This window comes from Notolabrus celidotus, chromosome 2, assembly GCF_009762535.1.
Source record: "Notolabrus celidotus isolate fNotCel1 chromosome 2, fNotCel1.pri, whole genome shotgun sequence".
NCBI lineage: Eukaryota > Metazoa > Chordata > Actinopteri > Labriformes > Labridae > Notolabrus > Notolabrus celidotus.
Genome location: NC_048273.1, coordinates 23885100 through 23899832, shown reverse-complemented (window position 1 = coordinate 23899832; position 14733 = coordinate 23885100). Strand labels below are relative to the sequence as shown.

Sequence of the window (14733 nt, the reverse complement as noted above, 5' to 3'; positions counted from 1 at the left end):
TTTAATGTGACATACTCTAGTGTGGTCAGAAGTGCAGCTCTGGGTGCTATTAGGCGTTTTGCTCAACAGGTCCTTGACTCCTTAAAGTTTGTCTTGATCAAATGTGAAGGGATGTTTTCATGCACCAACATACTTCCAGATTTACAAAATCTTTGGCAACACGGATAGCAATGTTCATGCAGGGAAAAGCAACAAAAACAGAGCACTTAACAGCATTTAGCAAGTTGCAGTGGCAAGGACAAACTTTCTTATAACAGTCAGAAACCTCGAGCAGAACCAGACTCATGTAAGACAGCCAGCTGCATCGGCCATATTGGGGTTGGATAGAGGAATAGAGGCAGATGAAGAGAGAGAGAAAGAGATGATATGGATATCATGGTGGTGAGACGGATAGTATTAGTTGTAGCAGCTGGAGTCTGGAATGTTCACAGCAGCAGGCCATCTTTTGCAGCGATCCAGAGGAACCTACGAGACAAGGGAGCTGAAGGTCTCCCAGGAAGATCTATGGTTAGTAACTTTAAGGGGACAGGAAGACTTCAAGTAAGTGGCAGACAGACCGAGGAAAAAGAGGGAAAGACAGGATCCCAGTGTGTCAGTTCCCCCGGCAGTCTTAGCCTATAGCAGCATAACTAAGAGCTGGTCCAAGCCTGACCCAGCCCTTAGTATAAGCTTTATCGAAAAGTAAAGTTTTAAGCCTACTCTTGAAAGTAGAGAGGGTGTCTGCCTCCTGGACCCTGACTGCTAAATGATTCCAAAGGAGAGGGGCCTGATAACTGAAGGCTCTATCTCCCATGCTACTTTTAGAGGCTTTAGGTATGAGTAGACTTGCATGCTTGGAGTGTTCTAGAGGGATAATAGGGTACTATGAGCTCATTAAGATATAACCTGATGAGTGGTGTATGATTTACAAATCTGCAAAATATGCATAAGAATGCTGTTATTTCAGCAAACCTTTGATCTTCTGATTGCCATAGCATCTGTTACATTTGGGTTTATACCACTGTTTTATGTCAGATTAACTACTAATGAATGCTTATTCAGAACTGTACACAATACACACAATACTAATGGAAGTGCTTGTTCACAAAATGACTCAAAATGACCTTCTGCATTCGATAGAGGAGACCGTTTTGACAAAATGGAAAGCACAGTGATATATAGGTTACTGTACAGATAATATTACATCTATTTTAGGCCTGCTTCTTTCATACCTTTTTGTTGTATTCTTGCCTGGGCTTCTATTTTTATAGTTTGTCCCCATCGCAGTCCAAGACCAACATTTGGCTTCAATTATTCCACAAAGCTTCCCCAAATATTTTCCAAAAACTCCCAGGTAACGATTTCTTTACAACAAATGCTGATAAATCTTTAAGACACTTATCCCTGCTAGGTTTGTTCACACTTTTGCATCTAATAGCAATGGCTCTTTTACCATGTGAGAGGCACAACCTACAAGTGCACGCTCACTCTACTCAGAATCTTTTGAGTAAATTCCCAGAATGGCAAACTTTGGCATAGGAGGGGTCTTCAGTTTTGTTATTTGGCTGATAAACAGAACCTCTCCCTAGATACTTTGGAGTACTTTACATTTCAGTATGTGGTTAAAAAATTTTCTTTCAGCATTCTTACATTTGAAGCACGTCTAACACATCATTATCAAAGGGACATGCTCCAATAACCAAAAGAAAAAGGAAAGAGGAAAACTGTAAGCCAAGAAAAATGGATGTCAACAAGCTAGATTGGAAATGAGAACTCATATCTGCTGTTTTTTATGGGGAAGAAAAAACATTCAACATGAATCACTTCATAGGTTACAAAAAAAACAGCTCAGAGTAGCTTTAATGTCAACAAGTCAATTTACACAGTCTCATAAAATGAATGCAAACCATCGGCTGTCTGGAACGCAGAAAAACCATGAGGTACATGAACCAAAAAATTTGATGTCAACGCTGACGTATGGTGTTCCATTTGTGCCAAAAATGAGTAAACAGTTTCTGTTTTCAAATTCTGTAACCTCTGGTTTTCTTACCTTTGTATCACACACATCGCCTCCTTTTGATGACGATGTCAGCATGAGTAACTGCTCATGTCTGACATCTTTAACATTTAATATAGAGTAATGTTTCTGTTTGTCCAAAGCTTTGAACAGAGACAGACAACAGAAGTCATTCCAAAGTCAAGGCAGGCATTGGAGAATGAAATAAATAAATGCATCAACATATTTTGAGTACGAATGAAACCTCATTAACATGGAAATGGAGCCTGGAAGACAGATATAATGTGCATTTAAGATGTATATTGAGTATGGGCAAGTTAACGCAGCAGTATATGTGGTCACAAAGCAAGACAAATGACTTGTATTTGTTTGTGTGAGAGATACCATCCATAGCATTTAACTTGTGTCTGCCTGTTTGTGTTTCATGAATGTAAATCAGTGTTTCTACCATCACATACTTTCAAAGCGAAAGTTGAATTTCCAGACAAAGGTAGTGTCCGTGTTTGCATGCATGTAAATGTATGCATGTATGCTAATGTATGCATGTATGTGTGTATCCATGTCTGCGCACATACAGTAAGCCTGTGTGTGTTCGTGCCGGCCTCGTGGCCTCGCTTGTCTGTCAGGGTCCCTGGGGAGCAGAGAGGCGGGGTTTCATCCAAGCAGGAGGCTGTCATGGCAGATTGGTCAGGAGGAGATGGAGGATCAAGGTTTCACTGGGCTTTTATGGAGGCTTAGCTGCTAATATCACTGTGCAGAGGGTCTTTCCTGTGGGCTGTTTAACATTCAACACATATGAGGAAGAGACGGAGGCTCCAACTTAGAAAGGAAAGGTTCAATTGATTTCAAAATAAAAGCCCAATGGGAGCCAGTTTTTGAAGTTTCAGAAGAATGTTTGGCAAATAAATGAAGACAATATGCTATCTTTTGGTATCTGACCGTCCAAGAAATGGGATTTTTTTAAGTTGTTCATAACCAGACAAAAAAAAGTACAAAATGGTACCGTGGGGGTTTATGCATTCTGCCTTATTAGTTTTCCATTGGTATAAGCCCTCTTGCACACTAAATTAAAGCATACTTTACCATGAATGGTTAGTCTGCACCAAAACAAGAGCATGACGCAAAGGGCTTAAAGCAACTTGTTCTTACTCCCAACTCATCAAATACTTCAGGTTGGTCAGTCATTCTTTCCTCTCAAGGATCAGATTTACAAAGGCAGGGGTGAACTGAGCAAAAACTGACTGAATGCAGAAGCAGAAAAGTCAGGAGGAGTTTAAGACTTGCAATAAAAGTAACTATGCTATGTGAAACAGTTAAACATTTAAAAGCACTTGCTTGTTTGTCCCCGGAAAAGATGGGATCATCAGCCAAGAGATGACTAGTGCCACTCAACACTGAAATTAACACAAAATAAAAGTTCCTCAAGGTCACTTAAAGTCATGTTATGTACCTTTGAGGGTTTGTTTCAAATAGAAAACAAACCCTGATCTCCTGGAGTGAAGTCCACATGTTTATTCAACCCATTCATCACCCCTGACTGTAACCTGAAATGCCCCTCATTTTAGTTAGAACACATTAAACATATAAATGTAATGTATCTTGAGCAGGGTGTTAAAGCAGATTGGAATACGAGCATGGAATCAACAAGTTGACTCAAAACACAGATTTCAAGATGACTGTTTAGATTGCAAAATGTAGTTTGTGGTAGTGCTTCCATGGAAAAAGTCACAGTCAAGTTAAAACACTAATGTTTTATCTGTTGGTGTTTTTTTTCTGATGCATAAAATGATTTGAATCAAGTCTTCTGTCTTCTAACTTTCAAAGTCTTTGGCATTTTATTTTCATTCATCCAGTCCTGTTTCTCTACCAAAGCCGTACCTTGTTATTTTTTGTGTTTGTGTCTGTCTTCTTCAATTCGATCAACGTCTCTTTCACTCAGCTCTGTGTGTCTTTTAACCACCCTCTTGGTTTCTGTGCTTCTTCCTCTCTTTTTCTTTTCTCTGATGATGACCGGTCAGTTTTTAACCACCAATCTTAAGTTAAGTGCTCTCCAAATAAATTTGAAATTTCCTCCAAGTAGTTCAATAATTTAGCATGCTGACTGGTACAGTTTTTCTACAGTGTCAACAGACAGAGGTGAAATGAGCCGGACTCCTTTTCAATGATTGATTCGATTTGACGTGGGGATCAGGCTGTCCCTGGAAACACATTGCTGTCAAGAAATGAAATACCTTTGAAGTATTAAACACAGCTAAGTAACAAAAAGATGCAGTGAAGTATCTTTTGGCCACTTACCAGGCTGCTATGTTTTACAAACAACGAATAAAAGCAAGTTAACTCTAAAATGATTTATTTCTTGCTTCAAATAAGTTCATCATATGAGACAGAGTTGGCTCATTCAAAACGCTTGTTTCAAGTAAAACCAAGAACAAAAATTCAGTATTAAAATTTACATTTATATTAAAATTAGTAGCTGTCTTTGTTTTGTTCATAACCTGAGGAGAACTTAAATTAAAGGCACCTCCTAATTTCCCTGAAAATGTAATCCAAAAATATTTGAAATGCAAGTGAGAAGAAGGGGACAGGTTGGAATACAAATAACAGCAGGAAACCAAAAGGACAAAGAGCACCAGAAGTGTAAGAAACAGGTAAACCAGAGCCACTGGCAGCTTGAGGAGGAGGGTGAGGAGGAAGAGGAAAAGAATTAAAGTAGCAGCATTGGAGGAGATTGTCATTTCAAGCCTTCACATTGGTAACAGGATACGGCTGTCACGCTCCACCAGCCTGCAGGTCACTTCAGCCTTCCACCTCATCTCTACCTCTCATTTTTTTTTCTCTTTCTACCTGTCTATCTCTCTGTCTTGTGTCCAGACCTGTAGTTCATTTTGAGGCAGTGGCAGAAAGGGGGAGAACTCTGGCTTGCTGCTGAGAGGAAAAAATAGAAGCATCAAATCCTGAGGGAGTTGGTATTTCAGCAGCAAATCACAGTACAAGCTGAGTGCAGACGCAGAGGGGAGACGGACATCTCTCTGGGACTCATGTTGGGTTTGACTTTACAGCCTCGGACACACAGAGACATCAGGTCAGGGTGACAGGGACAAGCTGAGACAGGACAGCGGGAGGATAAAGGTTGATACTTGGGTACTGTCCATTAGATTACCAATTACTATTTTAGTTTCAGTCTATCAAAAAACACTGAGAGGATTATCTGAATCATTTCACCTCGAGTGGAGGGTTTATTTTGGAGTTAGATGTTTCATTCAGTCACTTTTGTCCTCCTGATCAACGGAGCTGAGTCTTTGACTCTTTCAGACAGAAGGCCACAGCACTGTCCAGTGAGGGCTGGAGTAAGCTGCCCCCTGCTGTCACTGCATGTTACTGCACTCGGTCTCTGCACGCTGCCTGCTTCCTGCTGCCTGCTGCTGCAGCTCTCATGTCTGACGGAGGAACACGGAAAGAGATCAGAGACTTTGAATCTCTGCAGAGGGACCCTAGAGAAAGATCAAACTTACTTATAATCTTCCGTGAACATCAAGAATGAATGAATTTCCACTTTTATGTTCAGTGTTTAAGCATTTGACCTAAAATGTGATGCATTATACATCAAGAGAATATCCTAATATATGACTTATCTGCTGAAGCCCCATAGGCACCATACGTCTCTGCATGTGTAATATAGAAATCTCAATCCATAACTCTGCTCTCTTATCTTGATGCTCGGGTTCCTCTGCATGTGTGTGCGTGTGTGCGCGTGTGTGTGTGTGTGTGTGTGTGTGTGTGTGTATGCATGTATAAGCTTCAATTGAAAAGAACAGTGGTTCAGGATCTACTTCATAATGCCCTCCCTGATCAATAAATCATTTACAAACATTGCTGATCGGAGACCACAACTCTCTGTAGGGAGAACACAGATGTTTGTGTGCGTGCATGTGTGTGTGAGAGAGTTTCTGCACCCTTTGTGTTGCAGCGGGATGGGAATGTGAGTGTGTGTGTGTGTGTGTGTGTGTGTGTGTGTGTGGTGTGTGTGTGTGTGTGGTTGTGTGTGTGTGTGTGTGTGTGTGTGTGTGTGTGTGTGTGTGTGTGTGTGTGTGTGTGTGTGCACGCGCGTGTGTGTGTGTGTGTGTGTGTGTGTGTGTGTGTGTGTGTGTGTGTGTGTGTGTGTGTGTGTGTGTGTGTGTGTGTGTGTGTGTGTGTGTGTGTGTGTGTGTGTGTGTGTGCGTGCAGCAGTGCAGTATAGGATCTGTACAGTAAAGTGCAATGGAGCGTGTTTTAATGACAGAACATCGCGCTGACCAGAGAGGGGGACAAAATACTGACACATACACACACACATACACTTGCACACACTCTCTGCATGCCCCTCTCTTTGTCTCACACGGTCATAGCTATGTATGTACAGTATTTAGTGTATGTCTAAGAGTGTGTGTCTGTTTATCTGATTTGCACAGTGAGTGTGTTGCCTGCTGGCCTGTTTGAGTGTGTTGGTGTGTCTTTGTGTGTTGCCGTGTCAGTGTGTTGGTGTGTTGCTGCCTTTGTGTGCAGCGCCATACGTCCTCTATAGGAGCAGGTAGGAGACTGATCTGCTGCGGAGCTTCATTGTTCCCAGTCTGCTGCTCTTCTCTCCTCATCTGTCCTCACTCCTTCTCTGTCGTCTTCTCCGATCCTGTCTTCCTTTGTCCTCTTTGATTTTTTCCTTTTCTCCGTCTTTTCTTCCTTTCCGCATTTCTTAAGTTTCATCTTTTTCACAGTCTTCCTTACCTCCTTTTTTTGTGGCTTCATCTCTATTTTCTTTGGGTTTCTTCCCTCTTTGTTTCTGTCCCTCTTTTGCTTGTTCCCCTTTCTTTGTCTTTCTCTCTTCTCCTGGTCCATCTTTTCTTTTTTCTATTTTCTGTCTTCTTTTGTCCCCTTTGCTTTTCCCCTTTAATCTTTTTGTCTTCTTCCATATCCTTCCTACTCCTTGTCTTCCTCTCCTCTCTATAACTTTTTCCTGTCCTTCTTTTTCCTCTTGCAGTTTCTTTCATCCTGAGTTCTCTTCTTCGTTCCTTGTCTTCCCTTCTCTCTCTCTGCTCTTCTGTCTTTATCTCTCTTGTCTTTTCTTTCTTGTCTTTCTTTGTTTGTGTCCTCTTTTGTCCACTCGTCCTTCCCTCTTTTCTTTGCCTTTCTTCTCCTCTCTCCGCTTTTGGTTCTAATTTTTGTCCCTTTATATTTCTTTACTTTATCTTGTCTTTCTGTCCTCTTTTGTTCCACTTTGTGTTCCCGCTTGAGATCATTTGGTGTTCTTCCAAGTCTTTTCTCCTCCTTTTCTTCCTTTTGCTAGCTTTAACTTGTCTCTGTCTTCTTTGTCCTCTTGCATTTTGTCTCCCCCTTGTCTCTTCGTATTTTTCATCTGTCCTCTTTTGTCCACTTTCCTTTTACTGTTCCATTTTCTTCTTTCCTATTTTTTGTCCTTTTCCTCTTTTGTCCCTCTCCCTATTTTCACTTTATCTTGTCCCGCTGTCCTCTTGTCATCTTTTGTCCTCTTCTTTTTTGTCCCTTCTGTCTCTTCTTCTCTATCTTTATACAACCCTCTCGTTGTATCCTGTCTTTGTTTGTCCTATCCTATGCTACCCCTCTCTCCTTATATCCTTTGTACTTGTCTTTTATTTTTATCTCTTCTCTCTTGCTCTTGTCCTCCTTCGTCCCCTCTCTTCTTCTCTACCTCATTATTTCAATTGTCCCTTTTGTCCTCTCTTTTCAACTCTAAATTTGTCCTCTTTAAATCACCTCTGTACACCTCTCACCATCCTGTTCGTCTTTGTCCCCTCTTTCATTGTACTGTCCTCTTCCTTTCTCCCTCCTTTCCTCCATCCTCTCCTCAATACTCGGTTCCTATAGAGCCCGTTTTGCTCAAGTCATTTCCTTTGTTTCCTCTTCTCTTCTTCTCTCTTTATCATTGCTTTCCTTCTCTCACTGTGTCTCTGTGTTCTTTTCCTCTTTCTTTGACCTCTTTACTTTTGCCCAACATCTATCATTCTGGCCATTTTTCTTCCAGTTCTTCCGTCCTGCTTCCTCTGTCTTTCTTCTTGTATTGTCCACATTGTATCATCTGGTCCCTTTTTGTGCTCTTGACGTCTTAGGACTTTTTGTTCTCCTTTTATCCTATTTTCCTATTGTCCTCAGCTTGCCTTCCTCTCTTTTTCCTTTTTGCTTTTGTGTCCTTCCTTCATCTCTTCTTCCTGCTATTCCTGCTTTCTATTTCATCCTCCTCTCCTCTCCTCTCCTCTCCTCTCCTCTCCTCTCCTCTCCTCTCCTCTCCTCTCTTCTCTTCTCTCTCTTCTCTTCTCTTCTCTTCTCTTCTCTTCTCTTCTCTTCTCTTCTCTTCTCTTCTCTTCTCTTCTCTTCTCTTCCTCTTCTCTGTCCTCTCCTCTCCTCTCCTCTCCTCTCCCTCTGGGTGAGATATTGCCCTCTGTGATGCATTGTGACAGTGCGTTAATGGAAGCACTGTACATTTAACGACCTATATATCCGGAAATTCCTCTGCCGCTTCTCATTTCACACACACACACACACACACACACACACACACACACACACACCACACACACCACACACACACACACACAACACACACACACACACCTGAAACAATGATAACCACAATCAGAGCAGCAGATACAAGTCGGTACACCTGTAAACACAGCTGATACGTGTGTGTTGTTGTTTCCTCACAAAAATTAATAGGATTATTGGATTGTGTGTTTATGCGAATGTGTGGTTTGTGATCATCAGAGTGTCATTTTTAACTCTGCGTGACTGTCACGCTGCTCTGTGTGTGTGTGTGTGTGTGTGTGTGTGTGTGTGTTGTGATATGACACACCTGTCAACACCACAACAAAAGAGCGAGAGAAGAGCATAGCTGGGAATCGAGGGTGAGAAAGACTAAGCGAGCAGAAGAGGGAGAGGATGATCAGGATGAAAAGCGAGCAGGGTGAGTATTGGAGAGGGAATAAGCGAGGTGAAGAGAAAAAAAAATGGTAAAAGGTGGAAACAGAAGAGTGAAGAGATAGAACAAAGAAAGCAGACATTATATATGCTCCATTTGTGGTGATGCTTATGTACCATGATCTGTATGGAAGTGACCGCGGAGGCTTTGTGCTACAAAAATGGCAAAGTTGCCACAATCAAAATCACACAATCACACAGGTCGTCACTGGAAATAAGAATTTGTTCTTAATGACTTACCTGGTTAAATAAAGGTTAGATAAATAAAATAAAAACAAAACTGTTTTTTTCTATATAAAAAAATAACAGGTAGGGGAGACCGGGGTTGATTTTCACAATGCTTATTTCTGCCAAGCATGTTCATATCAAGCATTTGGACACAAAACATCCAGGTGAGAGGATATTTTGTGATTTTTAGGGGTCAGGTGTTGTTTTTGTGATTAATTATTTTACATTTAAACATTTCTTAGAAAGAGGAAGTTAGCTTTGATCAGAGCCTAGTTTAAGCTACCTAGCTATGTGGTAGTTAGTTAGAGGTCAAGTGGGGCTGGATGTCACACACTTACTCAAGTTATACCTCTTGTTTAAAAAAAAGTTGTTAGTTAAAGTTGTTCAGGAAGACAGTTGGCATTCATTTACACACATAAAAAAGTAGAGAGTAAAAGTGTGACAACGTACCCCGGTCTCCCCTAATATTTTAAGAAAATCACTACATGTGTTGCTCCATAACAAGCCTGAAAGAGTCAGAGTGAAAGTCCATTGTTTCAGCTCGGGTGAATGTAACAACAATGGCAGCAAGGACTGACTCCAGCCCCCTGTGTCCTGACATACTGTAAGTGTATTGTGTTTTGCCACATCTCAGTATGAGGTCCTGGCTCGTTCATACTTAGTAATCAGTGCCCTGTGTGCTCATCCTTGAATTTTAAGCTTTACTTTCCTCTCTTTGCTTCTGTTCTGAGATCCACTGTTTCACCGTACACCTCTCAACAACCAAAACCCCCTCCCATGTTTTTTCCTGCATGTGTATCTCATATTTGCATGAATGAGTGATTCTTTGTAGTGAAGCTATAACAGCCTCCTGCACAGTTGAATAGTTTACAGGTGTAGTATTCTTGTGGGAGTGAAGTTTGTGAATGTGTTGTCTTGTTGCCTCATTCTCACTTACTACAGAGGGCAGAAGACTCAGGGTTTGAGTAGCTTTTTCTTTTTCATTATTAAAGTCAGTTCAAAGTGATGACTTTGACAGTGGACCTGGATTTATTAGTACCTCCCTCCCCCTGCTACACCTTCTCTGTCCTCCAGCATCACAATACACCTCCCATTCTCTGAGCAGTTTGCATGGCGGCCTCTAATTGGGGAAATCCTCCCGTTCCTCTGTCTAATTGATTCCCAATAGTGAATGTTATGACAGCTGCTCCTGCAGCTTGTGGGTTGTAATCAAATCCCACATGTTGCTTAACCTTTTCACATCCACTCCAGATGATTAGCTGCTGTCAGGCAACATGTGCACCATATTTAAATTTGTGCAGATATCTGATTAATTTCATTCTTTGGCCTTTGCAGACACGGGTCTAGTGTGTGGCATTTTTTCAGTCATTTACCTGCAAGTCCAATTCTTTGAATTTAATTAATCCTGATGTGAATATGCAGAACGTGCTCCAAATGTCATAAGTTCACTTTATTATATGATATTTCTGACGGATTGACCTGATGAGTAAGATATTTGCACACAGACGTTTTTCTATTTTTTCTCTTTTCACACAGTTTGTTATTTTGTTGTTTACTTTTTTTTATATATAAAACTTTTATCCCCTGAACCCAACAAAAAATGAAACCTTCATATTAACTTTTAGGTTTAACTAATGTCTGTAGATCAACCTGATTAAAAAAATCCATTCTGAAAATCTTCCTCAAACGATTTCCAGAAAACATGCAGGCACTGTAGTTTTCAAAGAACAAAATGCAGATGAGATTGTGTATTAGTGTATACTTTGTGCACGTGCATTCATTTAAGTGTCTTTTTGTATGACATGCCATCAGCCCGTGCATGTGAAGTTTTGACCCGAGCTTGAACTCAGCACTGACATTTACGAGGTCTTTACCCCGCTGTGTGTGCTAGTTATTCAAGCAGCAGTACACACTCCCCAGAGGGGGTACACACACTCTTTCTCTCTCACACACACACTGTGACAAACTTACTCATACTATTGTTATCCTGTTCAGGTGGATGAATTGCAGATATTGCTGAGGAAATGCACTTGTTCTTGATGGTATAATGAGAGGCTGAGAAAAGAATCTGAGCTCATAACTCTTCCCACAACACACTCTCACATGCACGCCTGAAAACATGTATGTGTACATAAAACCAAAGCTGTAATGAATCCAGTTTATATCTTATTGAATATATGATGCACAGCGACTTCCAGACACAATTCCCACTATTTATGAACTGAACTGAAAGCTATATTTTGCAGAAGAATCCCATAGTCTGACAGTTTTGAGTTGTTGTCATGTCATTTTTGCAGGGTCTAAAAGGTCTATGGAGTGAGAGTTTCTTTGGTGAATGCATTGTTTAAAACTGGTTGTTTATCGAAGCAAAGAAGGCAGGCACATTAAAGGTTAATGACGCAGTTTATTGTACGTCATTAATAAATAAAATGTTGGAAGTGTCGTGGAAAGAAAATCAGAACAGGGACCATGCTTGTTGTTTTTATGTAAATTATTCAAAACATAAAGATCTCTCTCTCTTTCTCTCTCCCTCAGGTGTGGAAGTGGAGCTTCTTCCTGAGGCGGCTCCTGTGGTCATCTGGAGACTCATCGAGGCCATCGAGAAGCATGGTGAGAAAATACAAACATAAAGACAAATTGAAGACAGCATATTGAACAGTAAAACTAAAGGTGCTTTTCGACCAATAGTTCCAGGAAATTTTAATTCCAGGAACTAATCTTCCAGGAACCAAATGGTTACTGGTAGGGATGTACATTTTAAGTATTTTCCGTGATCGATTTTTGGAAATGTTGACTATCAATTATCGATTAATTGATTAAAAAAACATTATTATTCTTACGTCAAAAACAATGCCAAATAGGTTGTTTTCCCCCTAAATTATATTTTCTATAGCAACAAAATGCATATAACTGACAGGATTGAATACAGGCACACATTTGACACGCAGAATATCAACGATCAGGCTCATTAAAATATTCTCCGCGGACATAGTCTTATAAAGTGAAGGCTCATAATACTAACAGAAAAGTACTTCAGACTCACAGTGTCCAGTTTTCTGTCGACTCGTTCTTATTGAGAAAAATAAACATGTGTATTCGGTCAGGTGTCAGCCAGGAGCGCAACCGGATCATAATCAGTCCCGCTGGAGAAAAGCCCAGACGGCTCTGATGTTGCTGGTCTGTAAACGTAGCGTACCAGAATTTCCCACCTGTCTGTTGCCTTTGTATCCAAAGGTGGGAAATATCCTGTTTAAAGCTGTCAACCTTTGTGTCCGTGTTGTTGTTGGCAGCAGTTTTGTATTGATCCTCTTTTAAAAAGCGCACATGGAGACCTGACGCACAGCCACAGCCGCCAGCTGAGCGTCTCCGCTGTGCGCAACACCTTTAACAGCTGATTCACATCGAAACATGCTTTAAACTTAAAACACCTCCCTGATAGATGAGTGTAATATGAGACCCCATGATGTTTGTTCCACGTGGCGGAAAATTGAGAACAAAAATGTGTGTTTCAAGTAATTTCTTAACAATCAATTAATCGATAATCCATTAATTGTGGTCATCCCTAGTTACTGGGCATTTCCACTTAGCCCTGAAGTCCTGTGGAGATTATGCAAATTAGACCAGTGACATAGGGATAGAAAGAAAAGTTATTGCACTGCCCCACCAGAGCAGTAGAGGGCAGACAAAGACAATGGCCATCCAACGAAGATGACGCCATAGAAGTTGGCAGACAGGCTGGCATCATCATGTGTGACCAAGCGGCAACCTCTGGTCTAAAAATATGAGTCCAATGCGGAAGTGCTAAAAGCTGCAGTTCATCGAGAATCCGCTTGAGGCTGGCTCCGGAAGTACCGGAAGTCACATACACATGAATGGGAAAAAGACGATCTTTACAGCAGAAATAAACATGTTTACAGCCTGGTACAAAGGATGGGTGTAGTCTGGATAGCTCATTCCTCAATCAGCTCACACTGTGAGGGGGATGAATTTTTTTCTAACTCGACGATTGGCCTCAAAACAGCTCTTCACAAACAGATGGGTGACGTCACGGATACTACATCAATATTTTATACAGTCTATGTGTATGACACCTAGGGATGGGTACCGAATTCGGTACTTTTATTGGTACCGACCGAATTCCATAGGTACTACCGAGTACCGACTCAGGTAAAATCAAACGGTACCATGTTTCGGTACCTAAACGCATCCCTTTGACTGTGAGGGAGTGGAAGAGGAGGCGAGTTTCCATACTTTAGCCCTGTAATAAAGTCAGAGACTGACCGGGTGGACGTCTCTGCTCTCAGCTCTCTGCATCTGCGCGGGAGCGCGCCAAACGGAGCCTGCAGCTGACGGGCGCGCGCACTCACCGTGAGGCAGAGCTGCGAGGATTCAGTTTATTTTATACAGTCTATGGTTGAGACGGACTCTCTCACTCCGACTACCTGCCCTGTTTATAACTGTTCCTGTGTACGTTAATGCCCAATAAGTAAGTTGTGTGTCCTGTTATTATAAAGAGACAGAGAACTGACTTTTTCCCGTCTGCAGGCATTCACATGTGTTCATTGATAAACTCCCGAAAGAGCAATGAGACGCCACGAGCATGTTTCAGCTAATATATCTTATCACCTATATAATCCTGTTTCTGTTCATTTCATGTTAAATTAAATAAATATGTTAAATTAGACAAATTTGAGTTTTGTTTTTTTTAAATTAACATTTATTACCACATAAACACACAAAAGTACCAAAAATTGGTATCATTGAGCACCGGTACCGATTCCCAGGTACCGGGTATCGGTACCATATCGGTTCAAATGTGAAATGTACCCATCCGTAGTGACACCACAGTAAGCCGTTTAACATTGAGGAGATTCCTCTTGTGCTGTTTTTGATCGTGCTTTATTGCATTGTAAATTAATTCGCTGAATCAACACTTGGAAGGAGAAAGCACAGGTCGTAGCCGTTTCAACACATCCGAAAGATTTGACTTCCACAATTAAAGCAATATAAAAAAATGTAATGCCATGGCACAGATCGACAGGTGTTTTGGTGAATAAAACCACCTGGTTAATTGCCGATTTTCAGTAGAATGCGACTCCCAATGCGTTCCTCCCAGGGGTGCATCTCGCTCGGTTGGAAGTGAAGCTTTCAGCAGAGTGTCTGCCCCGTGGTCAGTGGCTGCAGTATAGGTAAAAATATCCGCAGTCAAACTTTAAAAATTAAATACACATGGTATGAATGTTTCTCACATCCGTATGCTGTTGTGATATGTAGTTATTATTTGAATGTTTTGTGTTCCAGGCCTCTTTTTTCTGAAAAGTTATTTTTTTCGTTAATTATTAGGGTTTAAAAAACAGGGTTTTACTGCCGGGTTTCCTTTGATTCACAGCCGCCGTAGAACGAAACTTCAAAGGACACACAGCGTCTTGTGACGCTACCCTGTAGGGCGGAGCTTATTACAGTGGCTTCACAGGCTCTGGCTGCACAATCGCTGCACCCTGGAGCGGGATTTCTTGGCTTCAGAACCA

At 41.2% G+C, this 14733-nt stretch overlaps 1 protein-coding gene across 2 annotated transcripts in view; it reads left to right on the top strand.

Moving 5' to 3' along the window:
- The window catches only part of pik3r3b (phosphoinositide-3-kinase, regulatory subunit 3b (gamma)), a 258254-nt gene that overhangs the window by 70494 nt on the left and 173027 nt on the right, over positions 1–14733 (top strand). For both annotated transcript variants that reach the window (XM_034703712.1, XM_034703705.1), the window contains one exon: positions 11741–11815. In XM_034703712.1, the coding sequence (XP_034559603.1) occupies positions 11741–11815 (75 nt within the window). The remainder of the gene's footprint in view (positions 1–11740; positions 11816–14733) is intronic.